Consider the following 27,236-nt stretch of genomic DNA (forward strand, 5'->3'; position numbering starts at 1 on the left):
ACTTAGTCACGCAGTATGTAACCCGCAGTGCTTCTTTTGTATGTTAAATCTTTACAATGTCTACACTGAATATTTATGCGCGTTTAAAAATGGCTCTAATTGAGTGCATAGAATTAGGATTCGGCTTTGTTTTTTATTGGGTCAAATAGTATGCAGTCGAGTTGCGTACTGCGGCAGTTGAATAATTAGCAGTCAAGTGATATCGTATCAATTGTAAAATAAGTTTCTCGAATAAAATCGATAATAAGTCGCATTCTATAAAAAAATCTGTAATTTATAAAAAAAATCGAAAAAAAACTCATATAAAAAATTATATATATATATATATATATATATATATATATATATATATATATATATATATCTCTAATCAAATTATTATCTTTAGCAGCTTAATTGAGTAAACCTCTAGATTAATAACTTCATAGATTATTACGTCATGTATCCGATATCAAAAATTTAACTTTGCATAAATTGTGGACTCAGAGAGAAACCAATACATTGTGGCGTGCTATAACGTAACAGGTGGAACTAAGCGCTTTTACATTATCAATGACAATATCTAAACGCAAAATGACAAAAGGCTTATTAATTGTACATACAGATGAATAGTATTATTAATGTAACCCGTTGTATTGCTTGAAAACTTATAATAAAGTCCATGTAAACTGTATGCCAACCATGCCTTTTGTTGTGACTTGGTTTTCTTGAAATTCGACTGAATAATTTTTTTTATTACGTAAAAACTCGGTGTAGTAAAATGCAACAGTTTCATCGAAAAAACTCGATAATTTGTCATCAGAAAAATCACAATCACTTAACGATACATTAGATAAATACAGATAGAGAGATAGCAATGAACGAACGAGCAGTATTAGGATATCAATTACAGAAGAACATGGAAAAATTGTACAAGTGCACGTGTGCAACAATACAAATGCTTTTTGTTTTTCTTAGTAGAAGAAACTCGATAGGGTGTCAAGTAAGTATTTAGATAGTAATTGAGTGCGTGTTTTTCCCCCTTTACTTGAATTATATTTTTAGTGTATTTTTTTAATTTCTCATCTGCTTGAAAATTCATTACGATGCTTTCCTAGAGAGAAACGTTCCTACAAATAGATTAAATGCATCTCACGTTTAAGATTTAAAAAGTAAAATACTTATAGAAAAATGGTTCAGGCAATAAACACTATCATTAGTGGCGAAATAACGCGTTGTACTTGCTCCATTAGTAAGTTTCCTCAATTGATATGCGAGTTGATCAGTATTATCTCCATGCCCGACATTCTTAGTTTCTTCTTTGATTTTTTATTCGTTCGGCTTGTCAAATTAAAACTACCTATTCTCCTTTTATGCACATCGAAGCTTTAAACTTTCAAACAGCTCAATTTAACTTTCAATTATTATGTTCAGTTGACATTATGGTTTCAATTTTAAAAACCTTCACATCGACATTTATTATTATAGAAAACAATTATGTTTACTTCGACTTTTCGCGGAACGCGCAAATCACTAAATATATTGACAAGATTTATCAAAAACTGTAATAGACGAAATTTATATTATTAATATTATTATGTAAAACGAGACATGTAATTTACGATCACAAATATATTTATGTTCAGAACTTGAAAAAGTTCAGTCATTTGGCTCGACAGAGCTTTTTTAAAAATATAAACAAGTTTTTTTTGTCGAGACGACATTTTACTATCATCTTCTTTAATGCGATTTAATTTCTCAACTAGATTTGGATCGCTGGCGCTAGATAATCAGTTTTCTTTATTGCTTGGACAAATTCGTTCAAATTCTTTTCTTTCGCGTTTTAACTTACAGAAAAAAAAAATTTCAATTTACTTTTATTTTTCGTTACGACGAAATGTACTTAATATTAGCGCGTCGTATCGTAAAGTAATCGTTACAGTAGGTTACAATTGAATAATGGAAAAAAAACTCACTGAAACTGACCATCAAGTCAATTACTATTTCACACTTCCCAAAAGAAATGTCACGAAACAATGATTTAACCGAACTCGTTATGTTTTTCGTGCATTTGCTTTGTTTATGTTTAGACACATCCGTCCATTCGACTGACGTCTTAAAAGATTCAAAAATCTTGCCTAAATTAATTATTACTCCTCGCACTGTACTCAAAGCAAATCGTCTTCTACGAATTTGCAACAAATTGTCGCATGGCGAGAGCTGCATATTAGGTATGTGTAGCGAGTGGCCGGGCGAAAAAACAACTTTAGCTCGAGATGTAAAAATGAGTGAAAATCTCTTTTAAACACGCCTTGTCGACATTTCTCTCTGCTTTGGTGTTTCCTAAACATAATTCGCAATAAATGCGTGCAGTCGGCATACGTGCAATGGAACAGTTTGTAACTTTCTTTTGTGTAAAATTATCATATCGTATCCTTATTACATAAACTGTATTCTCATTCTTATGTTTGTGTGTGCGTGTGTGTGTGTGTGTGTACGTGTGTGTGTACAGGTTTAAGCACTAGGCATGCAGAACTCAATTTGTTCACGACCCTGTTTCCAGCCGCTCCGAAATCTCGTTCGTTTTATTTACTTATCGTTTAGTAGTTTATAGCATTTTTCCGTATATATGTATACTCATTATTTTTTTTTATGTATATGCATATCGATATATCGACGAATTCCGCATCACCATGTCACACTTCTCAATAATCTTTCGTGCCTGCGCTCATCTCGCATTAATAAAATCTAAAATTCAATAAACAATGCACACTCATAACATAATTTATAAATACTTTTTTTGTTTGGTTTTGTTTGTTGTTTTTTTTTTGTTCTTTTTTGTTTTGCTTTTATATCCATCATCTATACAACAATAATTACGTATAATTGCTAAGTAGGATCGCACGCACCGGGGCGATGCGAGTCGACGCTATCGCGCGTCCTCGAACGTCCCGCTCGCGCCCCGCTCTCCGTCACGCTAAACTTGCGCTAGTTGCTATACGTCTCCCGCTGAACTTTGCGATGGCGATACATCGACAGCGCAGCGTTATATTTCTGACCCGCAGCAAAAATACTATGTGTGCTATATACTTCTAAAATCGCGAGGAACGGAAAGCAACGAACGACGGAAACAACGCGGCCGAACGGAAAGAAACGCGAGGTGGTCGGCCTGAAAATACATGTACAGAGTCTTGCGAACGAAGGGGCAGAGTCGATGGAGAGCGGTGCGAAGAGAACATCGAAACGACACGTCGTTCGTGGCCCAGTATTTTCGGTGTGTGTGTGTGTGTGTGTGTGTGTGTGTGTGTGTGTGTGTGTGTGTGCGTGTGTGTGCGTGTATGTGTATATTAGCGTGTAGTGCGCTATTCTTCGACAAATAAAACGGCCTACTTTTCTCGAGCACATCTGCAACACTACACGCACGTCTCTCTCGCTCTCTCTCTCTCTCTCGCATTACCACAAATCATGTCGGCATACACATATAACAATACGTCCGGCGGCTCGGCTACATAGCAGCGCACTGCTCGTATACACTTTTTTATTCACGTCGCACGCGCACACCTCTCGCTCTCTTTCTCTCTCAATTCGTCGAACGTACAATATGTAACACAGTCAGTCTTGGCTCCGAGAGCGAGCCTTTTTTACACGTACCATTCCTTAATGTCCTTGACCTGTCGGTTCTTGCCGTTGCGGCTGCCGCCCTGGCCGCTTTTGAGAGCACCGTTGTAGGGCTGGCCGAGGCCGCCGGCGCCGGCCGCGGCGCCCAGTAGCGCGGCGTTGGGCTCCTGGCAGAAGCTCTTGCCGTCGTCGATCTTGTAGTTGACCTCCGGTCGGCCTTTGAACTTGAGTATCAGCAGGATTATGAGGATTATGGCGATGAGCGCGCCGGCGATTATACCGATCACCAGCGCTATGTACTCCGAAGTCTCCGAGTGGATACGCTGGTTGTCGTTGAGCATCACCTTCGGCGTCACCACTGTGTAGAACGTCATTCTCGTCGACGTGGGCGGCATTTCCGACATTTCCGTCGACGATATCGTCGTGTATTGACTGGAGGCGGCGGTGGTGCTGCCGATGCTGTTGCCGCTGCTGCTGCTGCTGCTGCTACTCGACTCGTGCGTTACGATGCTGCGAAGTGAAAAAACAAATAATCGAACTAGCTTTGCGGTATTTTCATGCATATAGCCTCTGGCTCGATTCGCTCAGCGTCGCCAATCACTATTCCGCGTGGGAATTGAATGTGACGTGGAATCGTAATTTCAATCGCGAAATCGCGGAAGCGAATCTCAGTTGATGAATTATATAGGGTGCCCATTATCGATTGCTCGCTCGAAGGAGCGTTCGTACCGCGCGCATCTCTCGCGGACGCGAATCGACGAGTATCGCCGTCGTGGTCAACGCTCGTTTGGCACGGCCACTGCGGACGCCGAGCGATCAGGAGCAGTCCGTAGTCGCGCGAGCGGGAACGAGAGGCTCGCGTGGTCGAGCGCTATTGTTAACGCTCGCACGGACCAATCGATACGGGCGTCGGGCTTTATCGCTCGGGGATGAAATACCTGGAGCGAGTGCTCTGCTGCTCGGGCCGACTGCTGGACGCGTTGGCGGCTGCGCTGGTGGGCCGCGCGCTACTGGTACTGGTGGTAGCGGTGGTGGTCGACGTGCTACTGATTGGTTGGCCGGTTGACAGCTGTCGCTGCGTGGTGTAGCTCGCCGCCGACGAGCTCGAGTCTGTGTGGAAGGCAAATAATGAAAACCGCTTGTTGCATGCCCAGAGCGAGGAAGCGAGAGAGCGAGCTGCCGCCGCCGCCGCCGCCACCGCTCGCCTGTCGTGCGCGCGCGCGCGCGCGCGCAATATCGCCTGCATTTGCGTATATGCGGGAACATGCTCGGCTTATCGATCGAGGCGTGCACGCGGCTCTCTTTTGCGCTCTCGCTCTCGCGCACCAGTCAGTCTCGTTCTGCCCACCTGTGGCCGAGGTGACGAAGATCTCCTCCGTGGTGGCGGAGTCGCCCGAGCCCTCCTCGTTGCACTCCTCCTCGTCGTCGCACGGCACCGTCTTCTCGTGGGTCTTGGGCGTGCTCGGCGAGGGCGACTTGGTCGGGGCCACGTACACCGGCGTGATCAGGTCGTCTGCAAATTGAACGCGTTGCCACGTGAGTCGCGCGCGAGCGCGCGCGCTCGGGAGTCTGGTGCTGGCGAGACACAGCCGCGCGACCGAATGACCCGCCAAGTCAGTCGATCATCAAAGTTGAAATTTGAGTCACTCGCGAGCTCCCGGCTACGAGGCGAACATCAGCCGCGAGGAGCACTCGCGCTCGTCTTTTCGCTCATTCGAGATGCGCGAGGGGTCCTAAATATGCAAATGAATCGAAGATACAATCGGGCGAGCATGAAGACGCGGAAGGTATAGCTTTGAGAATCTGCCAGCTGTACCGCATCTCGTTACGCGCAGTGGAGGGGGCAGACTTTTGACCTACTGGCATCTGCTCCAGCTTAATGGATGCGACGATGCCCGCTCGGTCGGTCTAATGCATCCTCGGCGAGCGTTCATTCGCTGCTCGCGCGGCACAAGTCGCGGCGAAGTCGCGCGACTGAACGCTAACGCCTGGAACAGGTGCGTGTCTATCTACGGATAAAGGCAAAAATGCACATACGCTTACCGGTCCCATTATCGTAAATCGGCGTGCAATCCTCGTCCTCGTCGTCTCCGGAGCATCCGCTTCCGGCGCCGGAGAATATCAGGTCGTCGCCGACGCCCGGCAGACCCGACGGCGGCGTCTGCGTCAGCCGGCAAATGCCAAAATCAACACACACTCGTCCTCTCGCGACTGCTTCGAGCGGGGGGCATACCTGCTGCATCCGTTGGAGCGGCCCAGCGCGATCGGTCAGTCCGCCGATGGGCAGCATTTGCACGTCGCCCTTCACGCTCGTGCGACTGTCCTTCTCGGCTGCGAGGCCGAAGATGTTCGCGCCGTTCACGACCAGGCCTGACATTATGCCCAGGAACGGTTTGTCGATTCGGCTTTTGCCGCGGTTCCAGCGGCCTCCCACTTGGATCGTCGACTGACTGTTGAACTCCGCGTGCTGGTTGCCTGCAACGCACAGCGAGCCGTCGATCGAGCGTTCGCGTACGGGTTAAGGCCACCTTCGCTCGCGTCATTTCGGATTTTGCCCTCGACGCGCCACGAAAGCAAAGAGGGAGAAAAGAAAAGGACGAGCCTACGTGCCGCGTGCCTTTCGAGGGGACGAACGGCGAAAGAGCACCCGTCCGGGCCGTTCGGCGCCGAACGCGAGGAGGCGAGCGCGGAAAACGGCGAGCGCGAGGAAACCGGTTGGCGCGCGACAGAGATCAACGTTTTTGCCGATTCTTTGTTTGACGGATGTTTTCGTTTGACCAGCGAGCAGGCGAGCAGGAGCGCGAGTAGCCGCCGCGTCTCCCCTCCTCGGCCTCGGCTCGCTCCCTCCTTCGTTCCGTATCAGACTGACCGCGCGCGCGCGCGCGCGCCCGGCGCTTTTTATCGGCGATTGAATTAAGAGAGATGCCTCGAGGGACCCTTGTCCCTTCGTAGGGACCGAATTCTGCCGGCTCTCGGAGCAGGCGAGTATGACCACCGACGAGAGGGATCGATCGTTCCCGTTTTCTTCCATTTTTTATTCCTTTTCTGCTCCATTTCGCCGCTCGCGGTCTCGCCGGTCTGTCCGCTCCTTCGCTTCGGCCCCTTCGGGATGCGTGCGCGAGTGCGGCCGCGGCTCGCGCACCCGGCCTCCGCTCTCGGCGCGCGGCACAGTCGGCGCCGGACGGGCCACGGCAGCCGGGGGCGCAGCATCCCGAGGCACTTTTCCAGATATGCAAATGGAGAGGCGACACCGATCAGGCCAGCATGGCGTCCTTGGAGGTGGTACGCGATATTCGGGCCCCTCGAGCCGGCGCGAAGGTGCCGAGCGACCGAGGGCCCGGCCCGAACCCGACGGATCTTGATCGGAAAAAATCGATAATCCGGCTATTTTTATACTAGGCGACTAGGAGCCGCAGAGCAGCTGTACGAAAAACCGGTAACGCGCGCTCTCTCTCTCTCTCTCTCTCTCTCTCTCTCTCTCTCTCTCTCTCTCGCCGCGTTCGTGCGTGCGCTGCTGACCTCCATACGTCTCCATCCCTCCTCTCCACGCGCGCGCGCGCGCGCGTGCACGCCTGCGTGCTGACCGACATTCCAATTTCGCGTGCGCGATTGCTTCGATCCGCGTTCGAACGAGCCGTTGCACTTTGGAGCGCGTTCACTGGTGCAAAGTGCAATCGTCACTGCCGATCGCGCGCAGCGGAGAGGCCGTCGAATGATCTTTGACGAGCGCGCTGCGCGCACGAAAAAATGAGCTCGCTTGACGATCGTAACAGGCGACCATGAGATCAAAGCTGGCTCCTCTCTCTCTCTCTCTCTCTCTCGTAGTCGCTCGTAGAAATTAGGCCTGGCTTTCTAGTCGTGGCGCAAAACTTGTCGCGGAAACTCCGCTTCGACTCGTCCGCGTTGCCGACTATTGTACGCCAAGTGCGCGAATCGTGCTAACGAGGCCGCGCGTGCGCGCATGCACGTGGCGTGCTCCCTCCGGCCGACTTGGGAACTGTGGATTTTGACTACTGCTCTTGTCGTGCGTGCTGCGGCGATAAAAATCAGCAGTATGAACGAGCGATCACGAGCAATTGATTAGATGCGGACAAATTTTAACGATATCGATCTAAAAGCAGTCACTGACGTGTTTGCTCGTCGTCAAACGAATGATTGTGAAATCGATTGGGACAACTAAAGCAAATAAATAGACCACGCGTGGATGTTGGTCGACGGAAAATGAGAAACGACGTTTGTCGTTGGTAGATCGATCGAAAGAAAATGAACAAACAGCCTCTTGCTGGCTTGACGAGTTTTCCACGCACGCAGACATTCTCGCTCTACGCGATGCAGCTGTCGTGCTGCCACAAGTGGGAGTGCACTTGCTCAAGCGGGGAGCATAGTAGGCTTACCAGCGAAGCATGAGAGCGCAGCAGGTTGCTCGCCTCGCGCCCCGAAAAGCTCGGCTCGACGGGCGCGAATCCAGGGCCCCGCGAAAGCGGTCACATTCCGATCCGAAGAAGACCAATAAACTGTATCAGTCGACTAGGCGAGCATGGCGATCGAGGCGGTAGGACGCGAGCTTCCTCCTGGGCACGACGTCGGGAGGGGCCTCACGACCACGCCCTGCACCAGCGCGACGATCAAAGACCCGCTACCATGATACGAAGAGGGGACCCCTCCTACTTCCGACACCCGCTCGCTCGCGTATCGCCTCGTTCGGCCGCGCGCGACTGCCGATCCGCTCGACGGATAATCCAGCGAAGAGGAGCGGAGAAAGCGAGCCCCGATTGTACATGGGCAATTAGCTCTTGGTTGGCATAATCTAAATTAATAAGTAAACTCGCAGGCGAGCATGCTCGGCGCGGAGGTGCGTATCAGCGGCGAAATAACAAAAAAAAACGGAGGAGGCGAAGGAATGAAAACAGAGAAGAGAGAGAGAGAGAGAGAGAGAGAGAGAGAGAGAGAGAGAGAGAGAGAGCAAGTGGGTCAAGGCACTCGGCAAAAGTGTGCGCGACGACAAGTGGCGCATTCGGCCAAAGTGGAACAGGGAACGATGAGACGGCGACAGGTCGCGCGCGATAACTCTTTTTTCGGCCGGCCTCCGCCTAATCTTGCGCGCGACAGGGGGCCACGGACTCGCGCGCAGGAGCGGCCCACGGTCGGCAAGGCCGGGAGATCACTCGCGGGCCGCGCATCGTACCCATCCGAAGGGGACACCACGCGGCTATTCGCGGTCGTCGATAGCGTGTGCCATTGCGCAGCGCCTGCCGAGTAACGATAGTGCGCAATGCGTTCTGATCCGCGCAGCTCGACCACGCGTCGCTGGACGTCTCGCGCGGCACGGTTACAGGTACACGTCGATCGAGCCCCGCTTCGAATCCCAGAAGCGCCGTGACGACCGAAAATCCGTTCCGACCCGCGTCTGGCTTTTCTCCGCAGCCACCCCGAATGAACTCTTACGTCTGCGCTTCGAAAATCACCTCCACGAGCTGCGCAAACTTGCCGAAAGGAAAATAATACATACACGCACATACATACATACACACAGTTATATATATAAACACATATGAAGAGACGCGCCTCGAGCTGCTGTTCTCCTAGTCGACAACGTCGGACACTGTGGGATATATATACATGCATGTATGTATATATATGTACATACTTATAACAAGCTTTTACAAAAGCCAGCCGAGCGGGGCTTTAAATCCCACGGCTGCATGGGAAACGCAGCCGATTCCCAGTCCCGCCGACGATACCTTTAAAGCGTTCCCGTGCGAAATTTCCGCTGCCGCGAGTCTCGCTTCTCCGTCCTCTCCTCTTCCTTCCTTTCGCAGGCTCTCTCACCTTTTGCCTCCTCTTACCTTGACTACTAGCCGATAGGCTCTCTCCGCGTTGGACTACGCCGCTTGCGAGGCCGTGATGCTAGCCTGGTGCTTCTAAACACGCGCGAAACACGTTCGCTTTGATCTGCGTGCCTGGCCAAACTAGGACTGGCTGCGTGTACGCGGCATGCGGAGCGACGCGCTCGCGGCGACATAGATTCTTCGCGTTCTTCGCAAGGCCGCGCTCCACGTGCCACTTGCGAACGGGGCTTCGGTGGGCGAATTTCGAGCACTGCTCCTCGCCGGATTTCACTACGGACGGTGCTCGTTATCTCTCTGCGAGATCGATGAGACGCTGCGCTTGTTTATTCGACCGATCGGACCTGTCGTTATTTCTAGCTCGCTGCATAATTCTGGAAATCGCCACCAATATTACGAATGATCCACGGCGTTTTGGCGTTCGCGACTGGTCGAGCTGTAACAGTGCCGAGCGATATCCCACGCGGTCGTCAGGCAACGTAAGTGCCCTCGTTAAAGCCCGCGCACAAATGACCAATTATCAATCGGAAAGACGAAATTCCCACAGCGATCCGCACCGAAAACACTTTTCCACTCTGTCAACAACGAGCGCCCACGGCTCAATTAAATCGGCGGCGAATCGTCGGTTCCCATCTCACGACTTACAAAGCTGCCGAAGCGCCATTCACACGCGTCCGTTATCGCGCGCACGGGGAGACAGCGCCGCTTATCGCAATCGAAGAACACGCATCGAGAAGCCACTTTCCCACATCAACGTCGTGGACTTCTCACGCGAAAAAAGAAGGAGAGGAGCGTGCGATACGTTGCGCGGAGTGTATGTGAGAGAGGGAGAGAGAGAGAGAGAGACGAGCGTGAGAAGATATTGAACTTGAGAGCGTGCCGAGCGACGAGAATATCAGGCAGCTATCAGCAGCTCGGTGGTGTGCCCGCTGCCTTCGCCTCCCCGTTCGCGATGCTCCGACTGCAGCCGCCGGCCGTCGCCGTCGCCGTCGCCGTCACTAGGTCCACGGCTGTCGGGTCCTCGCCTAAGTTCGCGCGCCGCGCGGCCGTCCGCGCAAGCGCCTCCGCCCACGTCGAAAGGGCCGCAAGCGCGAACGACGCTCTCCTGGATATTCGTCTCCGTCGGCCGTGAGAGACGCGGACATTCCTTCGGCGAAGCTCGCGGAGGCTCGCACGATGGGGTGGGTTGTGAAGCGAGATCCGGCCGTCCTCTTTGGCGGGCGACCAGCTCGGCGCACTTGGTCTCCTAGTCGGTCTGGGAATCGTTTTCCCCCGAAGCCGCCAAGATTCTCACGATAAGCTCCGGAATCCGAGGCTCCGCATCCCGTAGGATCTCGCGGGGGCGATAGAGCGCCCGCTGCAATTAAAATCTCGTTCCCACGGGCGCGCGCTCGCCGTCTGCGGCTCGGTGGCCGGCAACCGTGGGAGAGTCGTTCGGGACGGAGAGTAGCCGCGCTCAGGACCTCATGCCGACTCAAGAAGTTTTGGCGAGAGAGGGAGAGAGAGAACGTGAGAATCTCGGGGACGCGCGTGGGAAAAGCACGACGCCGACTGGCGCTTCGGCGACCAGGAGCACATGAACCGCCGAGAGCGCGCCGCCGCGATCACCCTTCGCGCGCGCTCCGCACGGGAGAGGAGCTTTGCCTTGGCCGATGACGCCACGCGCTCTCGAGTCTGCGCGGCCTTGGCGGGTTCGTAGCCGCCCAAGCCACGACGATGACGATGACGATGGCGACGGCGCTCGACGCAGCTGCCGCCGAGGAACGGCGCGCCCGAGCTGTTGCGCCAACCGTGAGCGTGATTAGCCGGCGTCGCCGAGGAATGCCGAGAGTGCCGCCGCCGCCGCCGCCGCCGCCGCCGCGCGAGCCGTTCGATGAAATTTACGGCCGACCTTCTCTCTCTCTCTCCGTGCCCGCGTCCGTGCTCTCGCGCAGCTCCGCGAAGGCCGTCGCGCGAGCGAGAGTGTGTCCCTTTAAAATGGAAAGCCACGAGCGTGAGAACGCGACTCCCATGGGGAATCCTGACTCGAAATCACCACTAGGGCCCCATGTACTTCGAGGAAGCGTTCGACCGCGCGACTCTGGCCTACCCCTTATTCGACGAGTTACACCGCGACTCACTACCGGCTGATCTACTTCTAGAGCCGGCTAACATGCCTCGCAAGAACCGAGGCCGTTAACCTTTTTTTTTTCGTGCGCACTCCAAGGGCCTCCTCGTACGCCAACGGGAACTGCGTTTTGAGAAAATTGCTGCTGGTTGGTCGGCGAGTAGGCTGACAGGACGGCTCAGGAGATTGCGGCCAGACGTCTGGTTTTTTGCGAGGAATTGGGGGAAACTCGGCGACGCGGCACTGCGTTTTCGGTCCGCCGAGCGGAGAGGCGAAGAAGGATCGCCGGCGCTGACTTTGAGGAAGCTGCGGTTGCACCTTAACAGGGAAGCACAAGAGCGGCGGAGGTGAGCGAGGTGCTCGCGGGATGCGCTTTTATTTTGTCAGGGCCTTAATTCCCGCCTCGACGGCCTCGGGGCAGCATCTCGAGCCAAATGATGTTTGTAAACAAGCCCAACAGGACAACAGGATCACCGAGGAAGGCTCGGCAGGTCTCTCGGCCCCGCTCTCGACTCGTGCGCCCACTTGGCGCGGATAAACAATTGGCCCGGGCGCCCGGGTGAACCTTGGCGACGAGCCTCCGCGCGGAGAGTACGAGACGCTGGCGAGCGAGCGCCGCGCCGGGCCGCGCCGGGCCGCGCCGGGCCGCGCCGGGCCGCGCCGGGCCGCGCCTCGCCGCGCCATGCTTAGCCGCGGCGAGGCGCGCTTAGAGGAGCCCTCTGCGCGACGCAGCCCGCGGATCCGCGGAAGACTCTCTCTCGCGCGCAGCCGTCCGTGAACGGGACACTATAAGAGACAGGCAAGTGCCGGCTTTCAGCGCAACTTTCAGCGGAGCCCGTCCGCGTGGCGTTGCGGTTTTCTAATCCCAATTATACCGCGGTCAAATTTTTCTTTTCTTCAAGATGACTTTTGTCAACTTATTCAGCAGGCTAGCAGCAGCGACGAGAAAGTCACCTTTTCCGAAAGAGACGGACGACAGCCGCGCCGGCAGTACCGGAGAAAACGTACCTGCGGAGGTGCGCAACAAAGGGCGCCGAGGACATTAGCATTGGTTATTATTGGCAGGACACCCCCGCAGCTGCTGCCGGCCAAAAGTCAGTTTTTGCAGGGCGAATACCAGGAGACCATATGCCAGCCGAAAGCCACGACTGCCGCGGTTCGCTGCAAACCTCAAATTTGCCGAGTCGGCCCGGGTCGGCGTCTATCCGCGCACCGGGATTCGTTGTCGCCGCGCTCGCGGCTCCTCGGCCTCGTCTCCCGTTCAGAACCGAGGCAGCGACCTCGCGGCTTTTCTCTTCGACGTAACGCCGTTTTCCGATAATTATTATAGGCGCGAGCGTATTTATAAAGCGACTTTCACGACCTTCGCGAGCTACCATACAGTCGATTGGTGCTACGTCGGAAGACAGATTTTTTATTTGACACTGTATTTATTTGTGCTTTGGTAGTCAATAGAACCGCAATGCACTGAGATAAACACGCTATATAGTAATATCGTATATAAACATGAAATCAACGAAAAAACAAATTATTTTAAACTTGGAAAAAAATCAATAATTTAAGCGACATATCATCCCGTAGTGTCGATCGTGCTGTCCGCAAAGTTAGTTGGATAACAATTTTTAAGATTTTTCGAGTGCTTAACAACAGTAAAGAAAATTAACCGTCATGCAGCAGTCACTGGCGCACGAAGTAACAGAGTTTGCATAATCAGTTGAAACATCGGTAAAGTGTAAACGTGAGATAGAGTTTGTCAAGTGAACGGGGAACGTTAATGATTGCAGATTTATCTGTTCACAGGTCGATGAATAAACCATCAAAGCATCGAACAATACACCGTCCATCTCAATGGAGCCGTGTGTAAGCTATTCATCATCGCTGGGTACGCGTATACCTGGCCCAACGGTGAAGAACAGCGATGATGGATTTATAGCCTGCTTTCGCTACGCGTCGGCCGTACAATTTTTCACAGCAGGTTGCCGAGCAGTCATATCTACCAGGACAGCAGAAATGGACTACCAGTCCGCTTTGTGCACTCTCGCGCGCTCCCTCTCTCTCTCTCTCTCTCTCTCTCTCCCTCTCTCGCTCTCTCTCGCTCTGCTTATAATTTGTCCTGATTTTTAACGTCCGTACAAGTTAATCGCCGCGCGTATTCTTGTATTGTCGGCAGGCGCGAAAACCATTGTAAAATACAAATTAGTTGGAGATTTCTTACCAAGCGAGCAGACCGGCCAAAGAGCCCTTGCTCCTTTGATCTTGGAAGGAAAAAAAAATGCATTGCGGCAATAGTCGATCTTGGCGCGATCCGGGACTTAGGAGTGCGGGAGAGGCGACGACGTTGCTCCGTTTTTCGGCGAGCCACAGATTGACGAGCGCGGCTTTGTCCAGAGGTGCGAAGGTGGCCTTTTGTACGCCGACCGCACGACAATGGGACCACAGTGCCCGGAGGCGTGAGGAATATTGTAAATACGAATTACTTGAGGGGTTGGAGACAGGCGAGCAGACGCGACGAGGAGGCGAGCTTTTGGGTCAGGGAAAAAGGGTTGTGACACTTGTCAAAAAATCCACTGCCGGGTTTAGTAGGCAGGCATGAGGCCCGAGAAAGTCGTCGGAGAGACGACGCCAGGCTCGGAGTTTCGGAGGGACCCGCAGGTAGTCGGCTGTGCGGTGGGCCACGCCTTTTCGGAACGAATCGTCGGTTCCTCCCAAAAAATCTGCGGCCAAAAGAATCCGGATAGAGAGAAGGAGAGAGAGAGACAGAGAGAGAGAGAAGACTACTATGGCGCTCTCGCGAGGGAAGAGCTGCTCGATCCTCCACTATCCGCGTGGAATGTTTTTGTTTGGGATTAAAACGTTGTTTCGTGCTCTTTCGCGAATTGTTTGCAGGGATTTTTCAATCGCTACTTGAAAATTCGACCGAGTAACGCTTGAATCGGCTGGTGGTATCGGCCCGATATTTTGATCAATTGCCACCCGCATTCAAGGACAATTGGACGCTGAAGCACGCGAATGGCGTACTCTCGGCACGACCGTTTCGTTCGAAAACGAATTTTCAACGGCCACTTCCTTTTCTCGTGCGCTCGCGCTATCGTGCCGTAACAACCCATTTAGTCGGCTAAGTAAACAGTTCGCAGGCGTAATTCCTACGGCGATTCCGGCTTTGCGCATAAAGCCGTGCAAGTATTATTAGGCCAACTCGACTTTAACGAACGCTGCGTTCGTTAGTTTTGATAGTTCTCGTCGCATCAAAGTTGAACGGTACGGTGAATGGTTAGTTGGACAGACCGGAAGCCAGGTGTATCGCAACTCGGATATCAGCTATCTTGCAACGAAATATTAAAGAGCTTGGCGGACGCCAACGCCACGCGTTCCACTCTCGCTTTCCTTTCGCAACTGCGCGACGGCAGATCCGATTGCGCGCCAAAGCGCGAAAACGCCACGGCGCATTGCTTGGCTGGCAGTTTGCGACAGTGGCGGCTTCGCGCGAGACGAGACGATCTTTCGATCGGCATTTGGTTTGCGCGCGCGCGCGCACGCCTGTGAATGACGCTGGGAACCGACGATTCGCCGCCGATTTTGACTGAGCCGTGGGCGCTCGTTGTCGACAGAGTGGGAAAGTGTTTTCGGTGCGGATCGCTGTGGGAATTTCGTCTTTCCGATTGATAATTGGTCATTTGTGCGCGGGCTTTAACGAGGGCACTTACGTTACCTGACGACCGCGTGGGATATCGCTCGGCACTGTTGCAACTCGACCAGTCGCGAACGCCAACATGCCGTGGATAATTTCTAATATTGGCGGCGATTTCCAGAAAGATGCACTCAGCTAGTCGTAAATAACGACACTTTCAAATGCGAATACCTAAATCTTGACCGCCGTTAAGAGTCCATACGGGATGTCTCATCCGAGCGTCCGAAAAAGGATAGGCGTCGCCAGGAATAGCAAGCGGAAACGTAATTCCTCGCGCCCGGCCGCGTTTTTTTGTAAAAAAAGACAAGGTAAGCTCCTGTCGGGGCATGCTTCTCTACTAGTTGGCGATCACAAAAATTCGTCTTTGTCGCGCTGTTTCTCACGACACGTGGGAACGCGTAAAGTGAGCCGCGCGGCGGTTATATATATACACACACGCTTTCCTCGAGCAACAAGTCGAAAATTAAAACGCATTCCGATCTCTCGCGCCGTGAAACCGCGAGAGAAAAAAGAGAAAAAAAAGGTCTCCTTCCTGTCTCGAAATTCGGAAGTTCTCATGATGCATGCGCGATGTATCTCGTACCTGGCTGGAAAGCCACTTTTCGGGGATACTGAAAGACTGGTGGGGAGGGAAGAATTAGTAACGGCTACCGCGAGAGAAAGAGATAGAGGCACAAGATTCCAAAGCGTGAGAACCGAGTTTCGAAAGAAGACTTTGCTTTCTCAGGACTACCAAGTGATCAGCAATGTGCAAGAGCTGCCTGTACAGCCGCAGAGAGAGAGAGAGAGAGAGAGAGAGAGAGAGAGAGAGAGAGAGAGAGCTGGACCGCACGATATCAACACATGCCACGCAGGGATGCACATTGCACACGTACATACGTACGTACGAACATCGCCTGGTCGCGGCTCTCCAAACGACTTTTCCCTCTCTCGTCAATTGCCTTCTACGGTCGTGCATGTTCGCGACGCACGATGCCTGCGTTTTTTTTTTTCTTTTTCTCTCTCATCTCCGTCTCTCCATCTATCGACGGGGAAAATTTCCTGTCCTCGTTCGGACGTTGCATTCACGATCGATTGTGCGGCTGCTTTCAGTCTGCTTAGCTGTAACGGCTCCCGCAAACAAAAGAAAAACGTTGGCTTTTCCGTTCGATCGGCCTGCAGTGGCTAAACAATTTCCAACGAGCGTTCCCCAAAATTCCTACTACGTTTCTTTTGCAATCGATCCCAGTTGTGCTCTGTGTTCACAAATCAACCGCCTCGGCAATCGAGGCGTGTCGCTGTTGCACAGCTCTCTCTCTCTCTCTCTCTGCGCGATCTGCCGAAAATAAGTCACAGCCGCTTTTTCAAGTCGTAGGTATGTCGAATCCGCGAAAGAGGCTGCTTGTAAAGCGTCCGGTATACGAAACAAAACGCATGGAGAAGCAGCTTCCTCGCGTGGACTGCTCGCCTAGTAAGCCTGAGAAGCGAAGTCGTCGTCGCGGTTCTCACGCGCCAACCGAAAAAGAGCTTTCGTTCCCATAAAAGTGACGTGCCGCCTTAATCCCTCTCTCTCTAGCCGTTGGAATTCCGCGCGGCCTTGGCCTTTAAAAAGCCACGATTTTCCACTGCATGCGCGCTTCTTGGAATTTGGGCTCGTAAAGCATACAGCCCGAGAGTTCAAAGGTCTTTCTCGCGCGCGATGACGAGAAAAAAAGAGAAGAAGAAGAAGCGGCAGCGAACATGCCGCGAAGAAAGATCAATCTTCCCACGAGGAGGAAGAGAGCCGTGAGAACGAGAGACTGAAATTCGTGCGGCTTGGTATTAGGGATGCAGAATTCGTCGGGAAGGGTTCGGGTTTATCTCTCAAAAGCGAGACACTCGATGGTCCTCGCGAGCCGACCGATCGATTGACGCCCGCCGAAATGAACGATCGACGAACCTGCGGCGCTGCCTTTCATTCGATTATCTATCGGCACGCGATGCCAATGGATACGGGACTAAGGCGAGAAACGTTTGATCCAATTCAAGGCTCGACACTCTCAATTGATAACTTATCCACGACGGCCTGACCTACGTAAAGCTCTTGAGTACCTTACAAGAACTTTGACATTCGAGTGTCATCGTGATTTTCTTTTCTTCATGCGCCCAAGAAAATCGACAGCCAGTTCTAGTCGAACAATGCCGCTGCAAACAATCAGCGCGGAGGCGCCACGGAAAACGAGTCCAAGCGCTGCGCGCACGCTTACCGCCTAAGCAGCTCGGCGCGGCGGTTGGAGGGAGGGAGGGTGGGAGGGGGGGGGGGCTACCCGCGGAGGCGAGAAAAGTCAACGAAGCGTAGAATTTTGGATTCCCAAACGACGTTGCGAGCAGGATAGCAGAATGGTCAAACGAGTAGGCAAGTCCTGCTCACCCTCTTTGCGCGGGGCAGCTTTCCGCGGGTTTGTCCGGTACGCGACGCGGCGCGGGCGACGGGAAGCCCCTTTGTGTCGCGGTCGGCCTCGAGAAATTCGAAGATCACGAGCGTGACGAGGGCATTAGGAGCGTAGGAGCTGCCGAGAGGGTACTGTGTTCACATGACCTTTTCCTCATCAACAATCCCCTTATTTATACACGGCGCGGGAGAGCAGGCGCTTTCTAACGGGAGAGCTGCTGCGTCGTCGTCGCCGCCGCCATGGGAATGAGCATGCACGCTGAACTCTGTGCGCGCCGCGGTGAAAGGGGCATCCCGGCTGCACGTTATGTGCATTCCGATGGATACGCTGCCGCGCGGAAACCTTCGTAGATTTTTATCGCTGGATGCACTTCTCTTTCAAGGAGAACGTAAAATTTTAATTTTTTTCGTTTGGTTTTCCTTTTTTTTTCTCAACAGCCGACGAGATGCGCACTTCCGTTGCAAGAGCAGCGGTCTACGCCGACGTTCTTCAACATCCCCGGTCGAACAAAAGATCTGCTCGGCAAACAGACGCGAGGGGAAAAAACGCGCTCACACGCGAAGAAGGGAGGCGACGAGTGCTCGCTAACCACTCGGCAGGCTTATTCAAAGCATTCTACTAGCCGGCAATCATGAGGGTGGCGAAGGCTGCTTCGGAGTTTGGGGCGGCGAGGGGTGAAGCCTGAAAAAATTGCCGGAATCGAGAGCTTTAGAATCAGGCATGTATCAGGCCGAAGGAACTGGTGTGGGTGCGGGCGCGCTCACACGCGTGCTCGCTAGATAAACTACTGCAGTATAGATAAGGAGCTTTTTCTCAAAAGCACTCGTGCTTGGGCCGCGCGCACTCTGCGTGGGATTACGTTTGTTTTGGGCGCCACGGTTCGTTACTCCACTTCCTCTTTCGGCAGCTTGGATCGAAGCGAACACGCTTTCTACGTTGCTACGTGCCGATTATTTCGGCTTGTTTTGCTACTTGCTCTTTCGCTCTTTATTCGACGGATGAACAAGGAATCACAGCCAATTCAATCTCTAACGAGCATTTGCGCTGTGCCCGAGCAGTCGAAACGTGTCTGTAGAATCCCAGACTTGTCGTACGGCCTTTTGCGCATTTTTCTGCCCGATTATACACCGAAATTGAAATTTCAACAAATTTTATTCTAGTTTTTCGAAAATCGAGTTTCGATAATTTCTTCGAATTCTCTTCAGCGCACAAGCCAAATTAGGTTCAGTAGTCATATTTCTACGATAACAAAAGAAGGCCATTATACTCGCGTTCACGTAATTGCCGTCAACGTATACCCGTCAAGCATGTCAAGACGTTTCATTTTTTAAATTACAATTTTTCGAAAATTCAGTTCCAGTCATGTACGACTCTTCTCGCCGATCGCCTTCAGTTTTATTATTAAAGTATTATTAAATGTAAATGATGAATAAACAAGAAGAAATTTAGCAGTATTAATGAATTAACGTGGAGTCGTAGACATTAAGTTACTCTTTAAATTTCAACATCAAGTAGCTTTTTTCATAATTTTTAATGAAAAACAAGCGGCGCTATTGGTGAAATATAATTAATATGCGTTTTTTCATACCAAACAGAATTACCAAACAATAAAATACAACTAAGATCGAAAGTTGAAGCGAGACTATCTTCAAGTCCATGTTGCGTATAATTTTCAAGATTTATCTTCATCGAGAATAGATTCTGGCATTTTTAGTTGAAATATTACGGATCACGATAAAACTCGCGTAGTTGTTGGATTTTTTCGACTTCTTTCAGAGAAATAGCCCCGAGCATCTGTTGTTCTACCGCAAAAATTAGATTTTCCAAAATACGTCGACGAGTACGAAATGAGCAAACGAATCTTGACTGATCGAGGAAAAACAATGAAACAAGCAAACCAATTAATAAAAACAAATCGGCTTTTCGCAATACATACCGATGAAGCCCCGCCGGCACAAATTCGCAGGAGTTTTTCCGAAGCGAAAAACAAGAAAGAAAAAGAGAAAAAATGGGGGGAGCGGCGCTCCTTGGTGCGCGCACGGCGCACACACAGGCGCGCGCGTGTGTCGGAGCGTGGCGTGCCGCGTGCGCATACACACGTGGGGCACTTGGGCCTCCACATATGAAGCAGAGCAGTAGGAGCGCCGAGGAGGAGGAATGGCCCCCCGTGGGCGCGCCGGCGAACGATCGGCGCACGTGTGCGCGCGCGCGCGCGCAGCGAGGGCGGGCGCGCACAGAAAATCGCGGCCGGACGCGGACGGAGGCAGCTGCGCGCTCCTCCGCCTGCCAAGCGAAAGGGTTAGAGAGTTTCTAACGCTCTCGAATTTCTACTGAACAGGGTAGTAGGAGTTGGCTCGCCGCTGCTGCACTATGCGCGCACCGATGCAGCTCTCTCTCTCTCTCTATGCACGTCGCAAAGGAAGAGCGCGTCCGCGCTCGCTCGCGCGCCGGCCGCCTCGGCTCGGGGAGTCGCACGCGAACGGCCGCGCGACGACGAGTCCGCGCGTGCAGGCGCGCTAAGCGAGCGCTCGGCCGCGATTAGAAAAACATGAGAGCATCCGCCGGCGCTGCTTCGCCAGCGTTTCAGCAGGGCCATAAACTTATCCGGGCAACAGGAGGGCCGGGCTACGACGAAAATTTCGCGGCGGCACGGGGGGCGGGCACGGCGGCCGTCGACGTGCGCGCGCGCACAATAGGCCTCGTCCCCCCTCCTCGGGCGCTCTCGAGCGACTATTAGCCTCGTCACAAAGACTCGAGGATGCGAGCTACCAGGGCAGCATGAGCGGCGCGCGCGTCCGCGATAATTAGCCGCGGGGGGATACGCCCCGTCAAAGGGTTACTAATCTTAGCGCCCAAGTGCTACTTCCCGATTAGGATAGCATGAGGCGCGCGCGCCGACGCCACCGCGAGTGTAATAGCGCTGGAGAAGAGCGAGAAGTGGCGGCTCCGCGCTCGGCGCTTCGCTCCGCCCGAGCCAGCGTCGTCGGCGCGCGCGACCAAGCGAGCAGAAGTGCGCGCGCGCGCGCCGACCGGTTCACGACCTCGCCGCGCAAAGGGTTAAAAATCTGAGCAAAGTAGTGCGCCTGGCTGCCAGGCGAACATGAGGCCCGGGCAAGCGGCTCGGCGAAAGGGGCCTCTGTCTCGCTCTCTCGTGCTCGGCCGCGAGGGCCCCCCTTCGGTGCGGCCACGCCCCTCTCCTCGCCGCCCGAGAAAGAGAGCCACGCATAATTTGATAAATTTAGTTACCAGGCTGATATACCGGCCAAGAGCCTCGTCGAGAAAATCGTTTTAAAACCGGCCAAATGTATTCTAATTAAATCAAATTAGATTCACCCTGCGCGCGCGCTCTCTCTCTCTCTCTCTCCCGCTCTCCCGCTCTCCCGCTCTCCCGCTCGCTCTCGGTAGCGTGTGCGCGTAATGCGTCCATACGCGATAAATAGCCAACGAGGATGCATCCGTTCTACGACGAGGGCCCGGAGCGCGCTCGCTCTCGCGCGGTCGTTACAGCTGCGCGCGCGCGAGCCCAGCGCGAGAGTCGCGGATCGGCCGGCCCGACGAGCTCCTCCCGCCCGCGGGCCTGCTCGCGCGCGGCCTCGAGCGAGCGCTCCGGCCCGGCGCCGAGGAGGAGTCGCGGCGCGATGCCCGAAGCAGCTTCGGGCATCGCGCCGGCGGAAAAGCGGACCGGCCGGAGGAAACTCGCGGGCGAGCGCGGCCGAAGAAACGCGCGGCACGGCTAGCGAGGCGGCAGGCGGCAGGCGGCAGGCGGCAGGCGACTCGCGCGCCCGAGTGGCGGGGAGCGAGTTTTCTGCGGCGCGGAGCGGGGGGAGCGAGCGCGCATTCCCGCTAGATCGGAATGCGCGGCTAGAAAAGGGGCCGGTTGCCATGGGATTACGTAGGAGAGGCTCGAGAAATCCCCTACGAGTCCCAGGGCCGCAGCAGCGCGCAGAAAGTCGGCGCGCGGGGCCTGCCGCGCGCAAGTCCCTTCCTCTCGCTCCTCTTAATCCGCGCGCCGCTCGCCGCTCGGACTAGCCGGGCGCGCCAAGACTAATGAGGCGGATTAATGTCTTGGAGGATACTAGGACGCTAGGACCGCTTAGGAAGACGGCGCGACGTCGTGACTCTCGTCGTGCTACGGGGATGCGCGAGCTCGACCAAGGTTTTCCAAAATAGGCGAGCAGAACGCCCGAGGAAGAATTTTCCCGAATGACACGACAGCATCGCCGAGTTTTCGTGGTTTTTTGAGTTTTCCGAGTTCAGGCGAACATGACAGCGCAGGGGGACGAGGGGAGCTGGCAGAGGCTTTTCACAGCGTCGGAAAATCGGGAAAACTCGGCGGTCCGGCGGCGTAGGTAGCCTGCGGTCGCAGCACAATGTCCAGAGCACAATCTCTTGCGTAACTTTGTTTACTTCGCTAGCAGGCAACCATGAGATCGGCGGAGATGGCCAGGGGGAAAAGGGTTTTCCGAGCGAGTTGCATCCAAAAGCGGCTGGCACAGCTGTCAAACGACCTAGGCGAGCATGAGAAATTAGGAGTGGTTTTCCGGGCGACGGGGGGTCAACGGTCCCGTGCATCACGGCTCAACGCCATTGGGAAACTGGCTGACGCAGGCACGGGCCCCCGAAAAATTTCTCTCGAGTGCATAGGCCGATTGCGACGGGAAGGAGGGTTCTCAGCGCCGAGTGCAGCAAACAAATAGGGGAACAGGAGAGCCATGGTGGTGTGTGCTTCTGGGCTCCCGAGGGAAAATTTTCCAGTGAAAAACCCGAGCGGCATTAGATAAGATTGAGCGTCGCTGCCTCTACGACTTTTCGACGCAGAGTGTAGCTGCTCTTGCAATGCAATGCGCGCGCTCACCCTTTGCGCGAGAGCGCATTTTGCCGTGTCGTTGCAGAGACAAGTTTGCTTTGCCAAATTCTCCCGACTCCTATTATTTATATTTTGTTTGTTTTTCGGAAACTCATCCGACGACTGCTTTGCCTCCGTACTACATGCAACTCCGTAGCATGAAAACGCGCCTGCGCCCGATAATAGATAAGCTAGGCAGTGTCGTACCGCTTAGAGCCAGAGAGCTACACGAGAGTTTCCTCGATAATGTACAATACGTATTTTGACACGCCTACGCTCGAGACCAATTATGTAGCTTTCAATGATCAGGCTCGTAGAAATATCAAATAGGTCGCACCGAAATAGAATGAAAAATTTCAAAAGAAGATCTATTAAGGAGTCTTTAACGACCTTCTCGATTTCCACAGTCCCCGTAGCACTGTGTATAGAGATTTGGACATTAAGCAGGCATCCGCCCACCCGTGGAGAGTCGCGCGTCAACGAGGCTCTTTGTGCGGTTTCTCAATGAATGGGACAAAGCCAATTAACTCGGTTTCGAAAGTCAGGAACCCAGAAATCGCCAGAAGGTAAAATTTTTCAAACGGAATTTCTTGGGACTCACCCCCAACTGCGACGGCAGCCACGACCATCGAGAGAGAGAGAGAGAGAGAGAGAGAGAGAGAGAGAGAGAGAGAGAGAGAGAGAGAGAGAGAGAGAGAGAGAGAGAGAGAGAGAGAGAGAGCGAGAGAGAGAGAGAGCTCCGAGAATTTCCGGAACGGCCTGAGATTATATATATGAATGCGTTTCGTCTGCGACTATACACTATGCGTCCTCTTACCAGATACTCGTCCGTATATAGTCAAGACCTGTTTCTCCCGCAGGTCAAAAGAAAGAAGAAAAAAAAAGAATAACTTATATATTCATATGCTGTGTTTAGGGATTCGTTTTTGTGGAAAGAGGACAGCCGCGCGTTGTCATCGTCGCCTAATAACGCAAATTCAACACGCGAAGCGAGTTCCGCGTCGCAACTGACAAATGCGGTTGTTAAAATATTCGCTGTCTTTGCATTAGACTAGCGTATCGTCAAGTCGAGATTCTGGAAACGCAAGCAAATCAAAGCCCACGTTGAAGCTCACACGGCCGAAAATACTAAAGGACTATTCAATACTCGATCGACTGTTTTATTTAACCAACGAAGGCAATCATTGTCGGGCCGATTGTAATCGCGCGAAATTGAAATTCGTTCCCACGCCGAAAATCCCCATGCTTTGCGGGCAATTCTCGGCGAGCCTGGGCTCGATCATTTGCGCAATTCGCTGCCGGTGATTTTCACGCGGTTGATTTTGCGAAAAGACTGGCGACTCCAGGCACCGCCATCAAGCCCATCGCGACAGGGCAATTTGAACGAAAAGTCGAGCGGCGCGTAAATGCAACACAACACAAGGAATCGAGGGCGAGTGATATTCCCACGAGGCCCCGCACTGGCGTCGCATCAATGAGAAGGTATCGCGGCCGCGGGTTCGCACTGCGCTCGAGCGCGCGTTCCGTGTCCCTCTCCGCGGCCGTATAAAAGGCCCCGTGCGCGTGGCTGCGAGCAGTCAGTCGACCGAGGTCGCTCGCGCGAGACGCCTGACATTCGTTGGCTGGTCGAGTGCAGCCGCCAGTGCTCCCGACGCGCTCGTTTGCATGAGAATTGCTTTCAGATCGGCGCCGGGCGGACCGTTGGTTTGTTCGGAGAGGTACCTTGCGGGTGGTTCGACAGCAAGTTGTAGTCGTCCACTTGCAGCGTGCTGTTGGCTCCGCTCCTCGTAAATCTGATTACGTGGTACTGGTTGTCGTTCACTTTTACGCCAATCTCACCGATGGGATGGTCGTTAGTTCCCATGTTGTACACGGCAAACACGTTTCCCTCCACCTGCGAGAAACAATAATGAACTGTCGGCCAGTTTGAGCGACAGCTACGCCACTAACGATTTCAATTTCAAGGTAGTCGTTGCTGGACGCCGACTCTATTCGCAGCAGAACGGCCTCGTTGACGGTCGTTATGAAGCCCATGGCCAGCGTGTCTCTCTTCATGTCTGGCCTTCTCTCGGGCGGGAAAGTGTACGTTACGAGGCCTCGTCCCGGGCCGAACTCGTACGAAATGCTCTCTGCGGATAAGGCATTCACTCATCAGCACCGCTCGCTCGGCGAACCGCACTCCAACAGTCGATCGGCTTACGTACCATCGGCACACGTCGCTCCGGAGAAGCTGGTCATGTCGCAATCGCAGGTGTAGCTGTTCCACTGTTGAACGCAAGTGCCGTGATTGGCGCAGGTGTCGTGAGTACACTTTTTCCCGGGATGAAGGTTAGCGTAGGCGTCGCAGCCGGACTCGACCAAGGAACTTGGTACGACCGCGTCCAACATGAGATCTGGACTCTCGCCGCTCAGGTCGAGCGATGCTAGGCAGCCCTCGAATCCGTGGCGACTCCGCACTGGTTTGGGCAGCACTAAGTATTGTCCCTTTTCCACGCCACCTGCAACATCATCACGAGTTCGATTATACAGTGTTCATCAGCAGTGCGCAATTATCGAGTGTAATCTTCAACGACGGATTTCAATTTCATTTCAATTGAGTGTTTGCGCATTCCAACGACAAAACTCTTGAGTTGTTCAAATACTGAGTTTCAGTGTCCAAGCTCGTTTAGTTGCACGAGCGCAAGGATTCAGTGTCACATTCCATGAATGTTTAAATTAGAGAACCTTCATTTTTCATGAAATTTAAATTTTTTCCTAGTAATTATGAAAAATTCTGAAAGTGAAATGAGGTCGACTCATTAAAACGTCTCGCGTGAATTTTTAATAACTGGACGACTTTTTTAGACTCCGCAATGATTTAGCAGTTGTCCGATGTACGTCGGATGAGCTTAATTTGTTAAAGAAAGTTTTATCTTGCTATTCCAATTAAAAAATTACATTCGAAGAGTGGCCAAAAACCTTTGAAAAGTTAGAAGCCAATCGGGATTTACGTGTATAACGATGACTGCGACTCGTTAAGATTTTCAACGCTCTGAAATTCCACGGGCTTTTTAAAAATTAGGTCGCGACCCTTTAAATCCATCGTGTACAAATGAAATGCCAAACGATGGCTTTGGATCATTGACTTGGTAGAAGCAAAGCCATTTTCACCGAGGAGGTATTCGTGCGTGAGAAATACGGAAGGCGGGTCGGGCCGTTTAGCCTCAAAATGAAGATAATGAGCGAGCCGTGAGCAACGAGAAAGATAGCATCTTTAACCGATATTCCGTTTATCTTTGCCTCGAGTGCTACCTAGTCGATATTTCTAAGTTCCTGATCACGAAAAGCTACCTAATTGGGCTTGACCGTCATGGTGTCAAGTGAATCGAAAATACAGTTTCGAAGAAGCCGCGGGTGGTTACTCCTCGAGGTTCGTCGGTGAATAGCTTTCGGGCCAGCTTCCATTGGCTGACGCAATTCGATGACGCTGTCCAATGCTCGAGCTTGGAAAAGTCGAGTCGTGCCAATCGCAATGTGTGATGCAAAGCGAGGCTCAGTCTCATCTGGGCCTGCCAGACCGTCAACTCGGGGCACTGGGCCAAACACCAGCCCTGCTCTCATGTTCGCCTGCTCGATGAAGAAGTCTATGAAACCACTCGTGGCCGCTACCTGTCGTTCGAAGATGGCCGAACGACAGGTAGCGGATCACCTGCTGGGCCGGCACAATGCGCGCCCTTAGCCCGCAGCAAGCGTGGCAAGCGTGCCGTTCGAGCTAAGGCATTCGAGGACCCGAGTAATATATATGAAAATACGCGGCCTTTTCCAGGCGCAGAGCTCGTGTAGGTATTATAAAAATGCGGAACAAACCGATGAACAGGATGCCGTCCAGATCGAGGTTCTCGTTGTTGCCCGTACTGTTCGCCACGGTCACGTGATCGTCGACGGCCAAGGTGTGCCTCTTGGGCGCCGGTCGCGCGATGCTGACCGCGTGCCACCTGCCGTCGTTCAGCGGCGACTTGGTGCTGTCCTTGATCTCCACGGGCCCGTCGCCCAGGTCGAAGACGTAGTGAACGTGTCCCTTGAGCAGCTCCACCGCGATGAAGTCGCGCTCGCGGCCATCGTTGTACAGGATCAGGCCGTTGGGCTCCGTCGTCTTGAACTGCAAGCGCAATCGTTGGCGATTGAGACCGCGACAGCGCGGACAACGACGTGGACAGCGCGTGGCGAGGATCGAACGGGGCATCGGGGGCGCGACCTGCTTTATCGAATCTCGCGACACTCGGCTGGCCGCTGTGGAGCGGGGGGGGGGGGGGTGTTTTGCTCGTGCGCGGCGCTCACCTGGAAGTATATGTTGGTCTCGACGTAGGCCTTGAGCACGGGCAGGCCGACGAAGGTGTGCTTGGAGGTGAACGTGACGGGGTGATGCACGGGATGATTCCTCTTGCCGAACTTGCCGCTCACTCGGATGATCGGCGTGAGCCCTTGCTGTGGCGTCAGGTGCGCGCCCGCGCTACGGGCGATCTCCAAATACGGATAGCCGTTGAACCAGATCTGCTGCAGCGCGCCGACGAAGTGCGGCATCTCCTCGCCGGAATGCAAGTAACCACCCACGTGCAGCGTGTTGAACGCCAGGACGTTCTTCTCGCCGAGCAGCGCTTTGTCTGTAAGCGAACCACAATCGAGACGATGCATACGGACGAACGAAATGGACAATTTTTCGGGCCCAGAGTTACGGCCCGTAACTCGTATTCCGCGAATAACG

The 27,236-nt window shown here is 53.1% G+C and overlaps 1 protein-coding gene across 1 annotated transcript; it reads right to left on the bottom strand.

Annotated features, from left to right (window-relative positions):
* Positions 1-369: 369 nt before the first annotated feature.
* Positions 370-27,131, bottom strand: LOC131674899 (neurexin-3-like). Its single transcript, XM_058953710.1, has 10 exons — positions 26,813-27,131; positions 26,342-26,633; positions 24,700-24,993; positions 24,446-24,624; positions 24,218-24,389; positions 5,831-6,072; positions 5,641-5,758; positions 4,946-5,110; positions 4,536-4,707; positions 370-4,107 (listed from the first exon to the last, which is right to left on the bottom strand). Exons 1-10 carry the CDS (start codon positions 27,053-27,055, stop codon positions 3,621-3,623), a joined length of 2,364 nt encoding a protein of 787 aa, XP_058809693.1. The 5' UTR covers positions 27,056-27,131; the 3' UTR covers positions 370-3,620.
* Positions 27,132-27,236: the final 105 nt, after the last annotated feature.

This window comes from Phymastichus coffea, unplaced genomic scaffold, assembly GCF_024137745.1.
Source record: "Phymastichus coffea isolate CEN01 unplaced genomic scaffold, Cenicafe_Pcof_1.1 PCOF00334, whole genome shotgun sequence".
NCBI lineage: Eukaryota > Metazoa > Arthropoda > Insecta > Hymenoptera > Eulophidae > Phymastichus > Phymastichus coffea.

Bases quoted from the DNA above. Each gene is read 5' to 3' on its own strand.
- LOC131674899 (XM_058953710.1), bottom strand. From the start codon at position 27,055: ATGCCGCACTTCGTCGGCGCGCTGCAGCAGATCTGGTTCAACGGCTAT. The intron at 26,634-26,812 runs GTGAGCGCCGCG...TTGCGCTTGCAG, and splicing joins AGACCAACATATACTTCCAG to TTCAAGACGACGGAGCCCAA. The intron at 4,708-4,945 runs GTGGGCAGAACG...CCTTCCACACAG, and splicing joins CTTCGTCACCTCGGCCACAG to ACTCGAGCTCGTCGGCGGCG.